This window comes from Balaenoptera borealis (genome assembly GCF_965194805.1).
Source record: "Balaenoptera borealis genome assembly, chromosome: 13".
Lineage (NCBI taxonomy): Eukaryota > Metazoa > Chordata > Mammalia > Artiodactyla > Balaenopteridae > Balaenoptera > Balaenoptera borealis.
The window spans coordinates 102765634-102788209 of record NC_138870.1 but is presented as its reverse complement, the minus strand read 5'-3'; the positions used below and the strand labels follow the sequence as shown (position 1 = coordinate 102788209).

Below are 22576 nucleotides of genomic sequence, written 5' to 3'. Positions count from 1 at the left end.
CAGCGGTGGTGAGTGGCGCGGCCTGGCGGCTTGGCGGGGACGTGTGCGGCCGCGCCCGGGTCCCTCCCCGCGCGTCTCGTGCGTCCGGCCCGGCCTGGGTGCCTCCGCGGAGCCCTGCGGTGTTCCGAGCGCCGGAGGCCCGAGCGGCCTCCCGCGGCGCTGGGGGCGGGCCGCGGAGCCTGCGCCCCGGCTCATCCCCGGTCCCTCCCGGACTGCGCGGCGCCGCGGAGCCTTCCGAGGGCACGTCGGCTGATTCGACATAACCAAGGGAAAATCAATGAACTTGATGACAGGGCAGTAGAAATGACCCAAACTAAAACACAGAGAGAAAAGAGTAGAAAAAAAACAAACCCAGAGCAAAGGGTCCAAGAACCGCGGGACAACATCAAAGTTTAACGTATTTGCGGTTGGAATCTCAGCGGGAGACAAGAAAGAATGGGGCAGAAGAAATATTTGAAGTGGTAATGCTTAAGGATTTTCCAAAAATAATGAAAGATACTAAGCCACAGGTCAAAATGCTTAGAGCAGCACAAGCAGGATAAATAGGTTTAAAAGGAAAAAAAAAAAAAGTAGTTGTATAGTCAAACTGTCGAAAGCCAAAGGTGAACAGAAAATCTTCAGGGCAGCCAGAGGGCAATTCCATAGGTAGAGACTTTGGGGAAAACCCTCCAGGTGGCAGGAACAGCAGGAGCGAAGGCCGGGGTGGCGGGTGAGAAAGTGCAGGGAACACCTGAAGGACAGTGATGGAGCCAATGGAACTGCAGCCTGCTGTGTGGAGGGGTGGGGGCTGGACAGCAGAGTCACTGGGAGATAAGTCCCAAGTTAAAGAGGCCTTAAATGCCAAGGAAGGGAGTTTATTCTGTAGTCAGGTGGGGAGCCCCTTGGCTCTGAAGCACCACCCAGAGCCTTGAATTTTGTCGTACTTTTTATGCATCTATTGAAATGATGGTGTGGTTTTTCTTCCTTTATTCTGTTGCTCTCATGAGTTGGCATTCACTGGTTTTCGAATGTTGAGCCAACAGTGCATTCCTGGGTTGAATCCACTCTGTCGTGACGCCCTAGGCTTCTTATGTATTATTGAATTCAGTTTGCTAATATTTTGCTAAAGATACTTGCTTGTGAAGGATATTACTCTGTAGTTTTCCTGTAGTAGCCTTGTCTGATGAATGGTATCAGGGTAATACTGGCAGTTTTGGTGTCCATGTAATATTGGCCTCAAAATCACTTGGAAAGTGTTCCTTTCTCTGTATTCTGAAACAGTTTCTGTAGGTTGGTATTACTTCTTCCTTAAATGCCTGACAATTTGCTGGTAAAGACATACGGGCATGAAGTTTTGCTGGTGTTCTATTTATTTTTTTTGTTGTTCTTTTTGTTCTATTTCATTTTAAAGGAAAATTTTAAATTATGAATTCAGTTTTCTTAATAGATAAACGGCTATTCAGGTTTTCTATTTCGAGTCACTTCTGATAAATGGTGTTTTTTCAGGAAGTATATCCATTTCATCTAAACTGTCAGATTTATTTGGTAAAAAAGGTCACTGCATTCCTTTATTATCCTTTTAATGTCTGTAGTCTTAGTGATGTCCCCTGTTTCATTCCTCATTGTGGTAATTTGTATCTTCTTCCTGTTTTTCTTGATCAGTCTGATTAGAGGTTGTCAACTTTATTGACATTTTGAAATAACCAGCTTTGGTTTTATCGATTTTTTTTCCCTATTGTTTGTCCATTTTCTGTTTCTTTGATTTGTGTTATTATTTTCTTTTTTCTGTTTATGTTGAGTTTAATTTGCATTTTTCTAGCTTCTTAAGGTAGAAAGTTAGATGATTTATTTTAAGCCCTCTTTTCCAATTTAAGCATTTAAAACAGTGAATGTCCCTGTAAACACTGCTTAAGCTGCATTCTATGTATTTTGATATTTTGTATTTTAGTTTTCATTTAGTTCAAAATATTTTCTAATTTCTCTTGTGATTTCTTTGAATTATGGTTTATTTGGAAGTATATCATTTAATTTCCAAATATTTGGAGATTTTCCATGTATCTCTTTGTTACTGATTTTAATTTAATTATTATGGGGTTGGAGAATGTACTCTATGACTTCAGGCTTTTAAAGTTTGAGGCTCATTTTATGGCCCAGAATATAGTCTATCTTGGTGAGTAGCTCAAGTGCGCTTGAAAAGAACGTGTGACCTTGAGCAGGTCTCCTACTTACTCTGAACTTGAGGTGCCTTGTCTGTACGGTGCCCTTCTCACCTGTGGGTAAGAAGCAGGCAGTGGGGAGCTTTGAGATGTGGGTAGCTCTTGGTTCTGTAGGCGACATGCCCTGTCTTTTGACCTTGCAGATGGCGTGTGAGGCGGAGTGCCGCCCCTTGGGTGTGTTTGAGTGCCAGCTCTGTGCCCTAACAGCTCCATATAGCTACGTGGGGCAGCAGCCCCCCGGCACCCAGTCTGTCGTGTGAGTACCAGGGTCCCAGCACCCCAGGGAGCACGCCCAGAGCTGGCTGGCCTAAGTCTGACACACGGCTTGACACAGGGTGTTGTGTCTGGGGCCACCCGGCCCAGGCTCTGGGCACTTCAGGTGTGACCCAGGAAGGCACAGGGCAAGGTTCGAGGGCCATCCGGCTCTCCTAGAACCTCCCAGCCCCTACCTCCCTCTTCAGCCCAGAGTCCAGCAGCTGCCCCAGCTGTGGGGTGGGAGCACCGTGGCTCAGGCTGAAACAGCTCCGCAGCTGGGAACGCAGGGAGCCGCAGAGGCCAGCGCGTCTGGGGCTGGGCCTTGTCACTGGTCCCGCTGGATCCTATGAAGACACCTTCTCAGCGGGAAGCTGCCTGCCTTGCGGCTCTTGTACTGGTGGGAGTGAGCCCTGAGGACCAGCTTCCCGCGCACCTGCCCATGGATGGCCCAGAGTAGAGCCAGTGGGTCCCGGGGCTTGATTCTTGACCTTCAACTTGTCCTCCATCAGAGGCCACCTTGTGGGGATCTGACCAGTACGTTACGTGGGACAGGCGGCGGGGGCCAGGCTTCTTTCCTCCGGCCCTGAGGAACCTGGGGTGTTGCCTCAGATCCTGTTGGTCTCCTTTCTGATGTGCGCTGTGAGGCCAGAACCTTAGCCAGGGTAAAGCGCCCTGTTCTCCCCGTGTGGAAGCAGGCAGTTTGGGAGTGGGTGTCATCCCGGAGGTGAGGGGAGGGCTTGGAGAGCTTGCATGGAGGTCTTGTGCCCGCCCGCCGCCCTGCTGAGTCAGGCTGGGGTCTGGGGGCTGAGTTGCAGCAGCCCTTCTTTGGGCCGAGGAGGAGTGGTTCTTTCCCTGCGGTTGACACGGAGCCCGGAGCAGGTCTCATTTCATCCCAGCCTGGCACCACTGCTCGCCTCTCTGCTGCTACTTGGTGGCACAGGGGGCCACCCCTCCCCGCGATGAGCACGCACGGTGAGCAGGCCCCGGGGAGGTCCGTGCAGCCGGCTACCTTCCGTCAGCAGAGGTTTGGGTCATTCTGCCCACTGGCACCACTTCCTGTCCTGCAGCCTCCTGGAGGAGAGCTACGTCATGAGGGACCCCTTCACCCCCAACAAGGACAGATTCCTGATCCTCGGCTCGAGATGCGGCTTATGCGGCAGGCTGGTGTGCGTGGGCCCGGTGGGTAAGCCACGTGCGGCTGGGGCCGCCTTCCCTCTCTCCCTGTGGCTGGGACCTCACGTGCGTGACTGTGAGAGAGGTGACACGTGAGCCTTTCCCAGGGACAGTGTGAGCGGCAGCCTTTCCTGGCCTTGGTGGTCCTGGGAGCCCTCACGGTCACGCAGCTGGTCTGCTGCATTATGGGTGGGTCCCTGCAGCCAACAGAGGGGTAGGGGACAGGCAAGCTGGGGTCAGTTAGAGGGTCTCATTGGGGGTTGAGGAAGAGAGAGAGATTCCTGGAGGCTCTGGGAGATGCTGCAGTGTGCTTCCCATGGCACTCAGGCTCCTCCGTCCCCCTCTTCTTTCAGGAATGCAGTTTATTCTACTCCAAGAGATTTTGCCTCCCCTGTGTCCGGGAGAACATTGATGCTTTCCCTCAGGAAATTCAGCAAGACTTGGAGAAAAGGAAAGTCCCATCCAAGAGGCCTGCCAGCCAGCCTGGTTCTCGAACGTGAGTCCAGTCGGGTACCAGGTCCGCAGCAGTGCGCTGCACGGGGCTCCTGGCCAGCGGGCTTCTGTGGCCTGGCTCAGAGATGGGGCCAAGCTGGGAGCCGCTGCGACCGACCTTGTTTCTGGGCCATCGGGAGCCGTGTCTGTAGCCAAAGGGAGCTGGGGTCCGCCTGCAGCAGCAACAGGGCCAGGAACCACGCAGAGAGGGCGCCCAGAAGGCAGACCCCAGACCCCAGTGCTCCGAAGACCGCAGCACCCCCGCCCTCACGGCCCCCACCTTAGCGATTGGTGAGACACTGATTGTGGGCTCGCCACGTGCCTGCCAGTTCTTAGAGGGCAGGAACTGCTCTGTCCGATTCTGTAGTTTCCGCAGGACCAGTGCACACTGCCTGGAGGGTGCTAGAAACATGTTTGATGAGAGTATGAATAAAGAGCTTTTACTGGCCTATGTTAGCGCTGGGTTTTGTCTTCTGGGGGCACGTCGTCCCAGGTCCGCTCTGTCACTGGACTCTACAGGTAGAGACCACGTCAGCTATGGGGCTGGGGGGCTGTTCCGGGTTAAGGGCAGACCCTACAGCTGGGGATTGGTTTTTTTCAGACCAAACAGTTCATCTCATAGCATCACTGAAAACTCGCCAAGTAATTTTTAAAAATAGTTTATTTTTTAAAACCATTAAGGCAAAACTGTACCCTGAAATTAACTCTTTACATTCATCAGTCTTACAGTAGGACATTCCAAACATATAAGTTCCCATAAATTCAGGATAGAAATCAATATATACGATCAGTTCAATCTCCTAAAGGGAAAATGAGTAAGACCCAAAATTAAAAAAAAATTAAAGTTATTTTATAGCCATTTTCTAATTGCCTGGAACCACTGCCAGTAAAGTGACTAGGAAGATTCCATTTGCTCTCCTCTGCACACCCCGGCTTCCTGCGGCCCTGGATTCCCCACCGATCACACCGAGGGTCTGCGCTGGAGAGAGGGCGTCAGAGCCTGCTCAGAAAAGATCTGCTTTGGAATTGCTCCTGTTTAGTATAAAATACAAAGGGTCTGTCAGCCCCTAAATACTTTGAGAGTATAAGGCACCCAAGAACAGTAACGATAAACACACATCAAGGAATCAAGCTCAGTCCTGGCTTTGGGAACCTGCACCACTCTGCCATGTGTCTGGCAAAAGCTCCCCCTGGGTTTGGGTGTGACGGCCCTGTGGGTCCCGGGGGCGGTACAGATACACATCAGGAAGAAATCTGCCAAGGTATGGAAAACATCGTATGGGAGACTCACGGGCTCTGTGGCTTCTGCTTTATACTCCAGGTTGGGCTCTGGAGGCTGCAGAGACCCAGCCGTTGCCAATCACTGCCATCGGCATCTTTCAAATTGCAAAGTTCTTTGGTAACAACCCACAGGTAGTAATTCCCTGAAGAACAGACAGCTACTTACTACACAGGACTAGTTCATGGTCTCCAGCGGGATCCTACTGTGTGAAATCGGTGACTTCTGACCTGGGTCAGAGGCACCCTTGCCGGTAGAAATGATAAAACAAGACTCATTCGTGCCTCTTGCACGTGAAGCACGAGGAAGGGAACAGGTTTACAGGGAAAAGAATTCCACGTGGCTCAGGAGAGAAGGACATCTCTGATGTGTGTGTGTGCGTGCGTGCAGTTGTATTTCAGTTGTGATATTTCAGCTTCCTGTGTGTTTCCAACAAGTCCAAGAGCCAGGCTAGTGAGAGTATACGTCAATTAACACTGATTGCAGAAGAATCCCAATGTTTGCTATTAGATGCATGATTGTGAGTAAAATATTTACATTAGGACTTTTTTTAAAAAACCTCAAATCACAGTATTTAAGATATAGCTATTAACATAGTTCTTTTTTACCATACAGTGTAGAAAAAATAGTGATACTTGAACCCGAATACTGTAATTCTACCGAAAACCGTACTGAGTGGTATCCATCTCGTGTGAGGTACATTTTTTTTAGGCCTGAAAAAAGGACCAGACCGCCTGTGCCTTTAAAAAAGAAAAGACATTTGCCCAAAGTGAATGATTTGACCTTGAAAAGATGAGCCACTCACTTGTGTTCAGGGCCTGGAGACTCAGGGGCCCCCACCCCTTGTCAGGGGAGCCAGGGCTCATCGTGGGGAGCTTGTCTGCGCTCCGGCTGGCATGACGCTGTAATGTTCATCACTTAATGAATTTTAGATGCTGAGGGTGGGAGCGGGGGGGGGGGGAGAAGGGCAAGAGAGGAGGAGGCTGGTGTATTACCTTCTCTGGGGAAAAACATGGAAGCTTTTCACATTCCACCCAAACTAGCAAACACATTTTAAATGAAAAATACCTGACCCAGGGCTTAATTTGCTATTTGTGATGTAAAAAATTGATATTTCTTCGATTTTTTTCATACAATGCATTTAACAGCCGCGGGGCCCGAAGTCCTTGGTGTCTACCAGTTGCTGTAGTCAAGAGGTGACCTTGACGTGGACGCAGTGTGGTCTTGTTCTATGTGGCGAAGGATTCCAGAAGGATGTGACCGCATGTGTTCCCCCGGGACACGGTACATGGCTCCCCTTTCTCAGGGGGGTGGAAGTAAACGGTTACACTTCTCTTGTCTCAGACTGAAATTCTGAGAAGCAGATGGTCTGTCGAGAGCCCCCTTCGAGATCTGAGGAGTCCGGGTGCCTCAAGCCGGGAAAGGGTGCCTGGAAATGAGCCCTGGACGGCAGCTTCTCACTCTCTGCCCTAATAAGCAGCCATACCCACAGCAGCCCACGCTGCTGAGATAAGTTTAAGGACCTGCCGCGTTCCACAAACACAGCATCACGCAAAGCGCTACGTAATTCTTTAAATGAAAGCGTGAAGACGCGTTGTCTTATTCTTTTCCTTGCAAAACTTCCACTATCACATTTCAGTCTGTCCTGTAGTTTCCAGAGAAGTAGAATGGGCCTCCTATATTCTGAGTCAGACCAGATTTACTGCCTTTGTTCTCACTCCCGTGTGTTTCACGGGCTGAGGGTCGACGACCATTTTCCTGAATTGTATTAAAATGGCACCTAAAAGTAGATACAAATCTCAGCAAAAACTTTTAGACCTCAACCTTTGGAGCCTAACCTTAGATCTTTCTGGGCAGAAGGTCCCTAGAGGAGAACACGCCCCCGGAAAAGTCCTCGCACTGAGAAGGAGGAAAGCGCCCCGTTAGCGGGGGTGGGGACGCTGTCAGCATTCACTGTCCCGCCCTTCGTTCGCTCCTCCCAGCCGAGCTGTCTGCGGAGCCTTCCTGCTGTGCCGCCTGGAAGTCACTGCTGTCAGGAAGGCAAGAGTCCCCTTAGCTGACAGCTCCATGCAAAGACTTGGTTGGTAAGAACCCATAATCCCGGGGGAGCCCCGTAAGTCAGCTTGGACCAAGACTTAAGAGCAGCTGGGCCGCTTACAAAACGAGAAGAATAAATACAGACAGTCTGTCTTTCGAACCGTCCAGTGCCCGCACCACCAACGCCGTGGGAACGGTGAGTGTGGCGAAAATCCTCCCTGGACACTTTTTAATAATCGCTGAGCCCCCCTGCTGGTGGCATCGGTCTTAGTTTGCGACTTCTATGGACAGTACGATTTCCTTGCATCTCCTGAATCGACACCACTGTTGTGAACCTAAGAACAAGTGACCCCTCCAGGAACACGTGCAGCCCGGGCTCCGGGCTAACCCACAGGGACCGCCTCTCCGCACCCTCGCCCGTCTTAAATGCAGGGGCGGGAAGTGGGGGAAGCAGGCCACCCCCGGGGCTAAACCTGCACCGCCAGGCGGCCCTTCGTCCACGCCGGGTGTTTCCACTTGAAGACGGGGCTGAGGATTGGAGGCGACAGCAGGAACTTGCACCGAAAGCGCAGGTGGGGAGCCGTGAGCACCTGGCAGTCTTCCTCGTGGGATCTGCGCTTCGCAAGGCCACACGGGTGGAAGAGGCACTTGAAGGTGGCTGGTTTTCCCCCGGTCCCTGGAAGCCCCCATAAAAGGCCAGGCCGGCGGTCAAGTTGGTCTTAGCTGGGAGCGCCGGACCCCCTGGTTGAAACAACGGACTTATATTTAAACAGGACTTTTTAAGACATTGCAGAGACAGGTGTGGTCATTGGGTCAAGACAAAAACAAGAAACAAAAAACCCTCCATCGTGCATCTGGCCACCAGGTGTCAAATGTGCCCAGTGTCACAGTGGCTTGAAAAGGAGTCAGGCACAGAGGGGCACAGGTGGGGCCGGGGCGTGGCGAGGCCTCCTGAAGCCACGGTGTGACTGAGGCTTGCACGGAGGCATCTCTCCCCCCTCATCTGCCAGGATTTCCCCGTAAACAGCCTCATGCATGGCCAGCAGGCATAGCTCAAGAGGAGGCGGCCCTGGGTGAGCAGGTCACCCGGGCCCTCGGCAGTGAAAGGGTGGAGTCCTAACCACTGGACCACCAGGGAATTCCCAAGGCTCCCTTTAAACAATAAAATTCCTTTAAAGATCCACATAACCTTCCATTTCTCAGTGTGCACACGGTAAAGGTGAGCATCCAGCCTCTGAGCCCTAACAATAGATGGTCTGACTAGAGCTGCACCAAAAGGCCCAGTGCTACGTGGACCTTAATTTTAACAGTATCTTTTGATAGCTCTATTGAGGTAGCTGTCATGCTGTAGGTTTGGGAAAACAGTAGTTGCTCAATTAATAGTACTTATCACCATACATCAAACAAAGGATCTTACTTGGGCCTTGAGCTTCTGCTCAGATCTTAGGCTGCTGCCCTTTGCTGGAACGTCCACGGTCCTCAAGGTCGTCTGTTTTCTTAGCGTTTCATGTGGCCCAGTGTAGGAAATGCATCAGTACCGTGGAAAGGTGCTGTGCTCTTAAAGTAGAAGGAAGGACTCCCTTTAACAGGGACATCTCTCACGGACATTCTGGAATTCTGGAATTCTTTCCCCTCAATTCACATTCACTGTTTACCCCTGCGCATATATCCTCTTTGGGAAGATGCTTGAAACGCCTCTCACTGGAGAGCTGTAGAAAGGTCACAGGGAAACCGGAGGCCAGGCGGGCAGCAGGAAGGGCTCTGGCGCTCTGGCAGTAGTCAAAATGCTCCTCTGACGGCTGGGGCGCCCTGTTTCTGACAATACTGGACGTCAGGGCGGCGGCGTCCTGCATGTGCAGCCCTCAGGCTTCTCACAGGGTGGCAGGGGCAGAAGGCAGGGCATGGGACCCCCAGCTGGAAATGCCCAGGAGGCAGAGAGGAGGGGCGTTGGCAGGACGGCAGCAGGGTGTCCTGGAGGAGCCCCTTGGTCCCCCCTTCCCAGACAAAGGCTGCCTGGTAATCTGTGGTCTCTGAAGAGTCTGGCACTTTCTGTGATGACAAGTTGAGGAAAGGAAGAACCAGGTTTAAACAGTGGCTTGAAGAGCGGGTCAAGGTGGTGAAAGGGGGTCCTGCCATGTCCTGCATCCAGTATCCCGGGCTGCCAGCTCCACGCGTGTGGTTTGAAGCTTCTGGAACCTGCTTCCATTGGACCTCATGCTGACGTCTACTGAAACCTAGCAAGCAAGAAGTGTGCTCTTTAAATAGCTACTATTCGAAAAACTACCATATATTGAACTGGTGAATAATTCATCTATATTTGACTATCAGTGCTTGGAGAAATCTTTGATTAGGTGACCACAAATACTCTGAGTGGCAATTAGTGACCCTGTTATTTCAAATGAATTTCTTCCTATTAACAAGTGAACAATGTCAAGTGGCTTTCAAGCTGAGGTCCTCTGTGGCTTCGCCAGGGGCATCGCTGGTGGTCTAGCTGGGCCCCAAGAGGACCAGACGCTCACTAACGCCACTGATGCAGAACCTGGGCCCGCCGTCAGCTTGTTCCCGTGGCACGCGTGAGCTAGGAGCTCTTTCAGACAGGCTGTATGAGAAGCTAAACAGAAGAGACAACCCTTCCAAAAGCCTGAGTCTCAAGGCTCACTTTCCGACGCCGTGTCCATTTGAATAGATCTGTCCCAAGACTCCAGAGCAAGAGGCCACATACACCTGGCACCGGGATCCTGCCCCGAGACCTTGGACAAGCCACAGGCCTCCAGGCTCATTAGCCCAGGGAGTTCGCATTTTAGGAAAGAATGGGGACACGGATGCACCCTGTGACTCAAAGCTTAACTCCTTTCTGACTTAGGGCGACCCCTGACTGGTGTCATTCTGAAGTGGAAACGCTTTGATTTGCTTCCAGCAGATCCTTTGATTGGATCTTTAAAAAAAATAAAGATAAAACACACCACTAAACGTGTAATGTGTAAAAGGATGTCCTAATTGTAAGTTTTGCTTTTTTCTAGTTGAAGTCTCACAGTTTTATTTACAATAATGCTGATCTTGGGAACTTTATCAAATTCAAGCCTAGCCATTCTTTAACGGCAAATAATAATGACCTTATAGAACCAGATTTCCTAAAGATAGAGGAGGAGGGGCATCAAGGGTACAACCAGGTCGTAAATGCTATCGCCCAAGAGGCATCCGGGGGCCGAACTGGCAGGGTCAGCCCAGGCTGGCTCGGGGCAGGCACTGCTGGAAGTTCTCTGATGGGACCATTAATCTACCATGGTGGACAGAAAAAGAGTATTTCCAGGTCCATGTGCTCTAGGCGAAAACCATAATCCATACCGCCTTCATAACTGGACCAAGGTTGAAAAGTTGATCTTTAAGGCTGAAACAGATATTGCAGATAATGGCAAAACTACCTTACATATGTAGTTGGAAAAGGAAACAACTCTGAAAATCTTTGTAAAAACCACCAGCCTGTTGTGCATCCTGAGATGAGTAAAACCACCATTTCATATCCACCCCACACCCCCCCGCCCTGTTCATTCTCCAGATGAGACCCCTGCCCCCAGGCCACACTATATAAAGTCACCTGTGCCTCGTCTTCTCCACTCCAGGGAGCAGCTACCACCAGCAACAGTTATAAAAATTAAGCCGCATGTTTAAAAAAGCAACACAGAAAAAGACCAAGGAGCTGCCTTGACAGAGGGGGCCCAGAGCAAGATTTACAAATAACTTGTCACTTTGCCCCTGGAGACGTGACCCTGGCCCCCAAACAGCCTGAGTCAGTTGGTTCAGATTTGATAGGAAATGGAGGTGAGAGGAATGGGAAGCTGACATGCTTCAGAGTCTGTCTTGTTCCTGTTGACCACAGACACTAGCCTTAAACAGGCGGAGGATCGAGTCCAGAGGGCCCGTGAGACGTGGCTTTCCGGGATCTACACAAACCTGGGAATAGGCTTTTTCACATATTAGTTACACCACAAAAACAGCGAACTGAAACAAAACAATCGCTGCATTTTGATAGCTTATCGAATCATTCTTTGACATTCTAAATCCTACGATTCAAAAACAGCATGTTGTCTTTCTTCAAATTCAGGAAACTTTTAAAATACCTAACCTTTGGAGACATCTAGGTTTACAGGATTATAAAAATTACAAAGTGCTGATTAGTTTTCAAAATTATAAAGGAGCACAACAGTCAAAAGGTGGTGAAAAGGGAAGACAGACCACGTATTTTGAGGTTAATTCACCAGTAAATTCCTAATGTGACAAAAATCTGCATTGATTCACATCGGGTGCATTAAATCAGACCACTGAACACCATTCTGCTTAATTTTCCAAGTCCTGACTAATAGCTGTTTATCACTCGCATTTCTTGAAGCAGTGGTTAAAAAAGGAAAGAAACATGGAACAGGATTCCGGTTACCTAGAGCTTATACTTTCCTTCGTCCCAGGTTCAAATGGTGACACTTGTGCAAAGTTGCGTTGCTCCCATCTCTCACTTGTAGTGCTGTCGCCTTTAAAAACGCTTGAAAAGTTTCTTTTTTGTGTGCGTTTCCAAGAAATCAGTACATATCCCTGTAAATTTCCTGCAGCAGCGGGTGCAGGGCGGCGTCAGACTCTGTCTTCTTGATCACCTGCACCAGTTGCGCATGCTCCGTGACCAGCTGCCGCAGATCTGCCATCTTTTGCAGGAGTTTTGGGAAGAGAAAGACGTCGTCGGGATGGTTGCTCTGTAAGTGAAGTTTGAGCACGTGCACGATACCCTCCTGCATTTTTTCAATGTGTCCCACATTTAGAAGGCCGGGCCGATCTATCCTCAAAAGAAAGGAGAGATGTTTGAGGGCAATTACCAGCATGCTAATACCTAATAACTGTTTTTCAGTTTGAGAAACCTTTTTTTTTTTTTGGCGACGCCACTCAGCATGTGGGATCTGAGTTCCCCGACCAGGGATCAAACCTACGTCCCGTTCAGTGGAAGCGCGGAGACCTAATCACTAGACTGCCAGGGAATTCCCGAGAAACCAAACATTCTGATTGGACATGGCCTTTTTTTTTTACCAAAAGCTCAGCTGCCTTTAGATGCTGTCAACTTACCTAGAAGATAGAACTAGATTTTTCCCAAGTCGCTGGGCCTGATAGGGGCAGACAGGACAAATACTCATTCCTAAATATTTCTACGACCTTAAAATGACTAGCTACCTTACAGGGTGGCCGCTTCATTTAGGATTTATCTGATTACCACCTGTCAGGGGAAAACCTGTACGTAGAGGAGTAACTATACATACAAACTGCTTCTGCATAATATGGAAAATGAAATTCTTCTTCCTGTGTCTTCTTAGATGCTCGGTTTCAACAATATTTAAGGAGTGTGATTATGTTTGACTTCGGTTTTGTGGTATAAAGCACCGTTACAGGTACCTTCCAATATAAATCAGCTGAAAAGAAGGTGGAGCCAGAAATGAATCGGAGGATGGATACGGGAGGATGCTGAGGTGACCCAGAGAGGGGAGGTCTGAGGCTTGGTGCAGGAAGGGTGATGTGGACACCAGGTGACCTCCCCGGGGCGCCTCGGACACAGACACCAGACTTCCTGGGACAGCTCAGATCTGTGCATCCTGCCCTTGGTCCAGAAAATCAGCCCCCACCATCCATATTCAGTAGGCAGTGCTCTCTTTAGAGTCCCACGCATTACTAGGATTTTCAGAAGTGTTGCTCATGATGTGGATTTTTCTTTTTTTTTTTTTTTTTGGTTATAAAATAATTACTAAGTTTTTAAAGAGAGAGATTTAAAAAAATAGTAAGTGAACCCCCCTCATAATTTTAACCCCATCATACAGATTTCATGTATATCTCACCAGACATTTTTCTGATCTATGATTAAAATGTCTTTTATAAAACTGTCATACTACTTATAAATAGCTGTGCATTGCTCTCCCCACAACACGACATCTTGAGCGTGCAAAGGACGGTGACAGATTACATTCTGTGCTTTTTGCCAGAGCACAGGACTTCCTCCACCTGTGCCCAGCTGGATGGTCAGAAGGACAGACCTCGTGGAGCTGGGCCACCCTCACCCAGCTCCACGTCCAGAGTCCGGACAACTGTGGCCAGCCTCAATTCCGCGAGTGAGGAACTCGTGGGGGACAGTACCCCTTCAGGCAGCTTGAGGAGGCAGTGGCCCCTTCGGTCTCCCCTAAGGGCGGGTAGGGTCAGCCGAGTTTACAGTAGAGGGTTGACCTTCTTAGACCCAGGACAGGGCTATTTAAAGGAACGTGACACCGAGCCAAAAACCTGGGGACTGCAGAGCCAGCTCCCCCGTACAGAGGCCTAGATCCTCCTTCACTGGGATCCATTTCCTTTGGCAAAGCACACTTTGCAGTCACTGACAGTTAGCTACTGATATTTTTCATTATGAAATAGCATAAATATACCAATAGAGACAGCAACTGTACTAACATCTGTATGACTTTATAGAATACTGTCTGTAATATGGATATAATATGATAATAACATAATTATAACACTGTCATCCCTTGGTATCCGTGGGGGATTGGTTGCAGGACCCCTCGAGATGCCAAAATCCACGGATGCTCAAGTCCCATATATAAAATGGCATATAACCTACGCACCTTCTTCCATACACTTTAAATGATCTCTAGATTACTTGTAATACCTAACACAATGTAAATGCTATGTAAATGGTTGCTGGTGTGTGGTAAATTCAAGTTTTGTTTTTGGAATTTTCTGGAAATGTTTTTTTCTGAATGTTTTCAATCCGTGGTTGGTTGAATCTGCAAATGCAGAACCCACAGATATGGAGGGCCGACTGTATATGATGATATTATACACCATGCATTATAATATTATTACAATTATATCTGATATATAATAGATATTAGATATAATAGATATAATTACATTATAATTATTAATGATACCTAATCTTCCACTATATTCTAAATAAATATATATTCATGTAATTACAGATAGAACATTTATACTTTACAAACGTGTTTATATATAATAACATGAAGTTTGGGATTAACATATACACACTGCTATACATAAAATAGATAATCAACATGGACCTACTGTATAGCACAGGGAACTCTACTCAGTATTCTGTAAAAATGTAAATGGGAAAAGAATCTGAAAAAGAATAGATATATGTATATGTATAGCTGAATCACTTTACTATACATCTGAAACTAACACAACGTTGTAAACCAACTATATACTCCAATATAAAATAAAAATTTTAAAAAATAAAAAATAAAAGCTCTGAAACAAAAAAATAACATATACTATAGTATGATATGATATTGATATCATTCTCACTGAATTCTGGTCAGTGGCAATGTGGGGCTCGGACACCCTTCTCCCCTACAGTGTTGGCTCCACCCCACTCACGTCGGATTCACCACCGCCAAATTCTCTAGGCAGGAGGCTGTGAGTGCCACAGCACCAGCAAGTGAAATCAGTAGCTTACCTCCACAGCAAATTATAGCAGCCACAAAAAGGGAAATATCACTGTCATCCAGCTCCAGTGCATTAAACTTCATTGCAAAATCGAACTTGGGCTCCATGATATCACAAAATGGTTTTCTTAGGCTTTTTAGGAATTCACGAGTTATAAAACCATTTCCATATGCTACCAGCATCCCGTCTTTATTCATCACAGAAGACAGCATTGCAAATATGGCCTCGTAAACTCCATATTTCAGCAAAGTGACTTGGTCGTTCAAGTCCAAGTTTGCGAACCCCGGGATGGACTTGGCGAATTCTGTGAGCTCCGTGACCGTCTCCACAGATGTACACTGGCAACAGTGGAAGATGCGGACCTCTGCCTCCTTGTTCTGGATGCCGTTGGCCACCAGCTTGGCCACGAGAGTCTTCTCGGCCATACACAACGTCTCCATGTCGTGTATGACAAAAGGCTGAAAAGAAAAACAACGGAATAAGTCGGGTAGTTGGTGACAAGCTGTCTTCTTAATTATCAAGAAACTGGGGCTTCCCTGGTGGCGCAGTGGTTGAGAGTCTGCCTGCCAATGCAGGGGACACGGGTTCGAGCCCTGGTCTGGGAAGATCCCACATGCCGGGGAGCAACTAAGCCCATGCGCCACAACTACTGAGCCTGCGCGTCTGGAGCCTGTGCTCCGCAACAAGAGAGGCCGCGATAGTGAGAGGCCCGCGCACCGCGATGAAGAGTGGCCCCCGCTTGCCGCAACTAGAGAAAGCCCTCGCACAGAAACGAAGACCCAACACAGCCAAAAATAAATAAATTTAAAAAAACAAAACAAACAAAAAAAACCCTCAGAGCTTCAGCTCTGGGCAGCAAAAGAAAAAAAAAAAAAAAAAGAAACTGATGAGTAGCTGCAGTACTCCAGCCACCTGTCGAGAATCAAATCATGTACAAAAAGTCCTCATCCTTAAACAACCTCAAAACTAGTTGGGGACAAGAAGACATTTAAGAGAGGACAATATAAATCAGTAAGATAATAATCATCATCGCCTAAAACTGGGTGGGGATTTCATTGCTAAGAAAGTGAAGTTCTGGGAATTCCCTGCTGGTCCAGTGGTTAGGACTCCGTGCTTCCACTGTAGGGGGCACAGGTTCGATCCCTGGTCGGGGAACTAAGATCCCGTATGCCGTGCAGCATGGCCAGAAAAAAAAGTGAAGTACTGATTTTGGCAATAAAGCTAACGAGAAAGAGAATACTAGCAAAGCACTTCAAATATTTTATAATATTCTCTGAATTCCCAAATACTATTGCAACAGCCAGTAATTACAATAATTCTTTTTTAAAAAAATTAATTAATTAATTTATTTATTTATTTTTGGCTGTGTTGGGTCTTCATTTCTGTGCAAGGGCTTTCTCCAGTTGCGGCAAGTGGGGGCCACTCTTCATCGCGGTGCGCGGGCCTCTCACTGCCGCGGCCTCTCTTGTTGCGGAGCACAGGCTCCAGACGCGCAGGCTCAGTAGTTGTGGCTCACAGGCTCAGCTGCTCCGCGGCATGTGGGATCTTCCCAGACCAGGGCTCAAACCCGTGTCCCCTGCATTGGCAGGCAGACTCCTAACCACTGCGCCACCAGAGAAGCCCCTACAATAATTCTTAATTTTGCCATTTTATGAACTTTGGAGATAATCATCATTATCCAACACTGACTGTTGAATGAATAAATTTGGCATGTAAATAAATACAAGTCAGAAAGTTGGCATTTGTGTGGAAGTAAACAAACAAGCACTGTTAAACCCTTGCTCTTGGGGGATAAACCGGAAAGCCTTGAAGGACCCTCGTTTCCCGGTACAGGAGACTGAAATCTTCCCACCACTGCTCCATGTTCTGAGACAAATACCAAATCCCCATGGCAGCTCCCTAAATGTGGCCTTACCACTTGCATCTAAACCCACCGTTCCTGCCACTTTATAAAGATCTAGCAGAGGAAAGAAGAGATGGTTGGCCATGTTATTTGAAGCCAACATGCTCAGAAGCGATGATGTATCTGGTGGGGCTTAGAAGAATGGGCACAGATACCGCTGCTGGCCAAAATTTATGCCAGCTCTGTGTGCAGAGCAGAAGAAATGGCAGTCTCTGATTCATAATGTGTTCTACAGACCAATAATGAAGTGGGCTGAGGCATTATTTTCAATCCTCACTGGATAAACACTGAGTGTATAAGAAGCCCAGTGATTTTAAAAATCACTCTGCCTGTGGGCAAAACACATCACTGACAGTGCCTCTGTGCCCACGGCACGACGTGTGTCCTATTTCTGGGCTCACAAGAGCATCAGGAGGAATCACAGCACAAAGCCATCTTCCGGGTACCTGCTGGGTATACCGGGCACAGAGGTGGATGTGTTGGGATAATGTGATGCATTGCCTACGAAATATTTAAACAGAATTAGAATTTGCAAGATAGTGTTGGACAAAAAAAATATCTGATTTCACATCTGAGGAAAGGGAATATCTTTAAAATTATCTGTGAATGACTGAAAACATTCTGAATACAGAACTCAAAGCCCAATTTCTAACAATCTCAAGTTTGATGAAGGAAGACTAAAACTCTCTCTCTCCAAAGACTTTAAAAGCAGGCCAGGACTTCCCGGTGGCGCAGTGGTTAAGAATCCACCTGCCAGTGCAGGGGACACGGGTTCAAGCCCTGGTCCAGGAAGATCCCACATGCTGCAGGACAACTAAGCCCGTGAGCCACAACTGCTGAGCCTGCGCTCTAGAGCCCATGAGCCACAACTACTGAAGCCTGCGCGCCTAGAGCCCGTGCTCCTCAACAAGAGAAGCCACTGCAATAAGAAGCCTGCGCACCGCAACGAAGAGTAGCCCCTGCTCGCCACAACTAGAGAAAGCCCGTGCGCAGCAACAAGACCCAACACAGCCAAAAATAAATAAATAAATAAATTAATTAATTAATTAATTAATTAATTAAAAGCAGGCCAGATTTACCACTGTTTTGAGAAAGTTTGGGGGCAGTTCTGCTTCACAGGAAGTTGGAGCTCGGATTTAAAGTATTAACGTTTATAGGATGGACCAGAAAAATGTTTTTAAAGGATAGATGGCAGTACTCCCTCAATTCCAGAAAATATTATAAGGCCACCTTGACTTTATTCAAATCACTGGCTTTTCAAAAGTACATTCAGCAGAAATAAAGGTGTTACATTAAAAAAAAAAAAAAAAAAAGAATCCTGTTGTCAAAAAATACCCTCGAGAAACACTGAGTTAAATTAAGTTAGAGCCTACCAGAGTCTTTAACATGAGTGTACACCGTGGATCTTTAAGAATGGGATTAGCATAAACAGTGGTTCCCAGTGTTTGATTGCAGAACGCTTATTATTATTATTATACCGTTGTTGTTATTTGGTAGGACATCTCTTGGAGCAGCACAGACTGGCTGTATAATTTGCAGGGCCCAGTGCAAAATGACAATGTGGGGTCCCTTATTCGAAAGTGCTTACGAATTTCAAGACAGCAGCAGAGCATTAAACGTCAGCACAAGGCCCTCTAAGCAGGGGCGTTGTGAAACTGGACACACGCCCAGGACGCTGGCCCTGAACTATTTTTATGTGTAACATTCTCTCATAAACAGAGACTTCAATGGTAATAAATATTTCATTTCAGTTTTATAAAATTATCGCCTGGATTTTAAAAGGCAGGCCTCATTAACAGGCAAAATTAGAAATGATCTGAATTCAAAACAAGTGCTAACATTTAAAAAATCATGTCTATTACAGCCAAAGAGATATTATAGAGTAACACCCTTGAAAGTTTGCCAGACTTTATTGAGAAACATTCTTGATTAGACTATTTTAAAAATCCAGAAGCTTATATTTAACTTTGGAATATTCTTTTTATCCTCAAGCTTGAACATGAATATATCTGATGTCACGGGTGGTCATTTCAAATCAATGAAGCACGTTGTAAAGCTTTTAAACAGCACAAGGCAGAAAGCTGCCCACTTTCCCCCCATATCACTCCACGCCAGGACCAGAAGTCTCCCCTAACTGATATATATTTCCCTCGCTCACACCTGACACTGTTCTATGTGTGTTAATGATGTTATTTATAAGAATTCATCTCCAAAACACATTGAAACAGCATTTTCTATGAAAAAGTTTGGCAGTGCCACCTTTTTGGAGAAATTTAATTGTGACTTATTGGTAGAATTGCTTTGGATGAAATGATCTAATAAGCTCTTGGGTAGGTTTTACTACACACTTCTAGATACAGTATAAAACAGTATGTTTTTCAATCTACTGACAAGCTATAGGTATAATATTTCAATATAGCACAGCAGGCCAAACCCCATGGTGTGGTGTGAGGGGGCTGCCATTCCAGGATGCCGCCCCTCCCGGCAGCTCTGTCTCTGACCCAGCACAGATGGAGCAGAGACTGTGGCCCCAAGCTGGACGCCCCAAGCTCTGGGGCGCACTGGGCTGGGCGGGGAGGGAGGAGGAGGGCCGTGCTTCGACACACAGAGGAAATGGGGTGGGAAGTGAACCCAGCTTGCAGCAAACAGTGCCGTCAAAGGCAGTGGCTGGCCCTGGACACTCCCTTTCAAACTGGTACCCGCGATGCTCTGGTTTGGAGGCGGGCAGAAGCAAGCAGTCGACTCTCAGCAGTACCGCGAATTCTGTTTTTCCTATCCAGTGAAGCCCAGTGCTGGACTACTGGTCTATCATTTATTTCCTTAAGACCAAAAGACAGATCCCTCTCCCAGAGTAACTGTGTGATGGTCCTCAGCTGTCCAGGTTTCAACATGGCTGTAGGTGATGGGCTCCTTCTTAGAGCGCGTGGATCTCAGTGGGGTGTGAGAAGGATACTCCATGGAAATCAAGTTAATATTAAACAAGAGTGTTTGGTTCTGAGTAAAGATGACTTTTAAGTTTGCTTTGCATTCTGAAAACCCAAGGGAGATGTAGAAGAACTCAGCAAGATCTAAAAGGATTCCAAAAGATCAAGAATTTGGGTTGCTTTAATTTGGGGCTATACGAATCATTTCCAGGATAGAAATTCAAAGGTAAAAGATTGCTTTGCTTTCACCCTTGTGATCTGGAAAGGGTTAGGGTGGAGTTTCTGCGAGCCTCTGGGGCCGCCCAGCATAGGTGTGGCTTTGCCGATTTAACAAGAGTTTGCTTGAACCCTCCCTCCTAAAGTACCTCAGCCTATTTAATTGGAGAATTCACCGAAGAATGAAAAGACTCAGTAAAAAAGAGGTTTGGTTTGTTCATGAAAGTAAGTAGCTTATGAGATGCTTTATTTTCCTGTGACTAAAAATTCCAGCTTGTAATTCCCAATAAAGATGGCTTCAAGCTACTCATTAGTACAAATCAAACCTGTTTCACCACTCTCATAGGAGAAAGGCAAAACATCTTAATTCGCCAACCTTGGGCCATGCCCCTCTTTGAAGGTAGCTCTGAGATTAGGTCTGTAATGGAGACAAAGGCTTAGCTAACTGTGGGGTGGGGAGAGGGTGGCATCAGGCAGGGGAGGCGAAGTGTAGGCGTCCACAAGGGGCAATCTTAGTTGCTACCGAGAAGGTCCAGAACCGTCCAAAAAGACAATAAAGTTTCTGTAAACAAAGGACCCTTTCTAAGCCCCGAGATGTCACTTCCTTCTCATTGGAGAAAAAGAAGGTGGGCAGGGGTTAGGAAGGGGGAGGTCGGAGAGGAGAGAGCAGTTTTAGGGGAAAGGATGCAAGAGCACACTTTGAGTGGGAAGTGAATAGTTTCATTTTCTGGCATTAAAATAGGGATTAAAAAAATCACTTAAGAAGCAACCTTAGAATCTGGTAAACTATTAACCAGACTTTTTGAGTGCATTAATTACATAGTCATTATAAGAACTTGGTTGCTAGGAGCTTGGAGGTGGATCAGATGGGACGGGAGTTGCTGTTGGGCTACGTTTTATAGTCTCTGAAGGAAATGTTTCCATTGCATTGTCTCTCATTTGCGTTGGGGATAAATATGACTTTCTCAACATTTAGGACGTATTTCCTCAATCCTCCTCCTCGACTCTAGCTGACGTGTTGCCAAAGGAGTGCTTCAGACTATAATAAACAGCAGCAAGGCCACCTACCGGATTGTTGCTGGCCTTTCCTGCGAGGATGACCCGGGCCTTGACCTTGTTCATGTTGAAGTTCTTCAAGTAGGCCTCGTAAATCCTCTTGGCGAGAGATTTGAGATCTGCGGTTTCGGAATTTTCTAGGTCGTGTTCACATGTAAGGATTTCTGCTTTCAATTTTGCTTTTTCAGATCTTGGCATTCGTCCGAAACGAATTGCTGGGGGTCGGAGGGGAGAAACGGAATAACGGAAAACACAGAGAAATGAACAACAAAACATGGAACAAGGACTAACAGCTGGACGAAAGGGTCACACCACGGGTTAAACTATGAGCAAACATTCATGGGTACGTTAAAATCCACTTCTCGGCACTATACAGCTTTCTCCCTTGGAGAGATGAAAATAAAACTCAAACTCCATATATCCTGGACTTTTAAAAAAGCTTAAAATCAAAGGTAGCACCATGACTCACTTTATCAGTAGGATGGGCTTAAGGTCACTTCATGTCGTTAGGTACATAATTGATCCTTTCGGTTAAGGAGATGAAAGTGAGCCTTAGAAGGAGTTAACATAATACTGTTTTCTTTTTCCAGAAGGTAGACATGCAACCCTTATGAACACATTATTTTAAATTCACTTTCCTATAGTAATTGGCAAGTTCTAAAATAAGAGTATGGGGACTTCCCTGGTGGTCCAGTGGTTAGGACTCCGAGCTTCCACTGCAGGGGACCCAGGTTCAATCCCTGGTCGGGGAACTAAGATCCTGAAAGCCGAGCAGCACGGCCAAAAAAAAAAAAAAATAAGAGTAGGATTGAAGATAATTAAATTCATAATATGGTAAAATGTTTGAAATGGCACATGCTTCATACATATGATATGAACATTAAGACATCCCAGTGGTTTCCAAGGGGTTTCAAAATCTTATATCAAAGTTGTACCATTTGAAGTTTCTAACAGTATTTCCAAGGGTTCTACTGGATCTCTGCTATTTGAGGCTTATTTTTCTTAGGCTATCATGTTACAAAATGACCCGAGTATTAAATGCTGCAGCACATTCATTCAAAATACAGTCTGTTCCGACCCGATCAGGGGGGTAAACTGAGGCATGGGTGGGGAAAATGCGATAGACAACCTTACCTACCATTATGGGACATCCCAACTGAAAGGCACTTGTGAAAACGACAATACTGGCACTTATTCCGATTCTTTTTCTGAATCTTGCAACTACGGTCACATGTGTCATATGCCAGCTTTAGCCGAATAGTTCTCCGAAAGAAACCCTGCGGATTGATATACAGTTTATTAAAGAATATGGACCACTGAGGAATCAGTGTCATTCCTTTATTCACGTTTCCTGTTGCTCATTTATTGTCTTTTTTTAAATGAACGAAATGTAGAGAAACAGTTCATCTAGAAAGTCTGATGTAATTGGGGCAAATTGAAAATTTGAAATTTCATTACATGTAAAATGAAAAACAATAAAATGAGGCCAAAGTCAAAGTAATTTCAACACATCCTCACCTGGCTTGGGAAGACACAATTACAGTCTCCTGAAGAGTGA

General features: G+C 46.8%; 2 protein-coding genes across 10 annotated transcripts in view; one reads left to right on the top strand and one right to left on the bottom strand.

Moving 5' to 3' along the window:
• The first annotated feature begins 19 nt into the window (after window positions 1–19).
• On the top strand, window positions 20–8619 carry CDPF1 (cysteine rich DPF motif domain containing 1). The gene is made up of 5 exons (XM_082350411.1): window positions 20–461; window positions 2339–2451; window positions 3518–3629; window positions 3977–4119; window positions 6543–8619. Exons 2-5 carry the CDS (start codon window positions 2339–2341, stop codon window positions 6592–6594), a joined length of 420 nt encoding a protein of 139 aa, XP_082206537.1. The 5' UTR covers window positions 20–461; the 3' UTR covers window positions 6595–8619.
• PPARA (peroxisome proliferator activated receptor alpha) overlaps window positions 8083–22576 on the bottom strand; it is a 73069-nt gene continuing 58575 nt past the window's right edge. For 8 of the 9 annotated variants that reach the window (XM_082350408.1, XM_082350409.1, XM_082350402.1 and 5 more), the window contains 5 exons: window positions 22157–22295; window positions 21031–21233; window positions 14930–15377; window positions 11027–12250; window positions 8208–9665 (listed from right to left, as the gene is read on the bottom strand). In XM_082350408.1, the coding sequence (XP_082206534.1) occupies window positions 12003–12250; window positions 14930–15377; window positions 21031–21233; window positions 22157–22295 (1038 nt within the window). In that variant the 3' untranslated portion in view covers window positions 8208–9665; window positions 11027–12002. Of the gene's footprint in view, window positions 8173–8207; window positions 9666–11026; window positions 12251–14929; window positions 15378–21030; window positions 21234–22156; window positions 22296–22576 lie in introns of those variants that run through there. The other variant, XM_082350405.1, reaches the window with a different exon arrangement.

Bases quoted from the DNA above. Each gene is read 5' to 3' on its own strand.
- CDPF1 (XM_082350411.1), top strand. From the start codon at position 2,339: ATGGCGTGTGAGGCGGAGTGCCGCCCCTTGGGTGTGTTTGAGTGCCAG. The intron at 2,452-3,517 runs GTGAGTACCAGG...CCTGTCCTGCAG, and splicing joins CCCGGCACCCAGTCTGTCGT to CCTCCTGGAGGAGAGCTACG. The intron at 3,630-3,976 runs GTGGGTAAGCCA...CTCTTCTTTCAG, and splicing joins GGCTGGTGTGCGTGGGCCCG to GAATGCAGTTTATTCTACTC.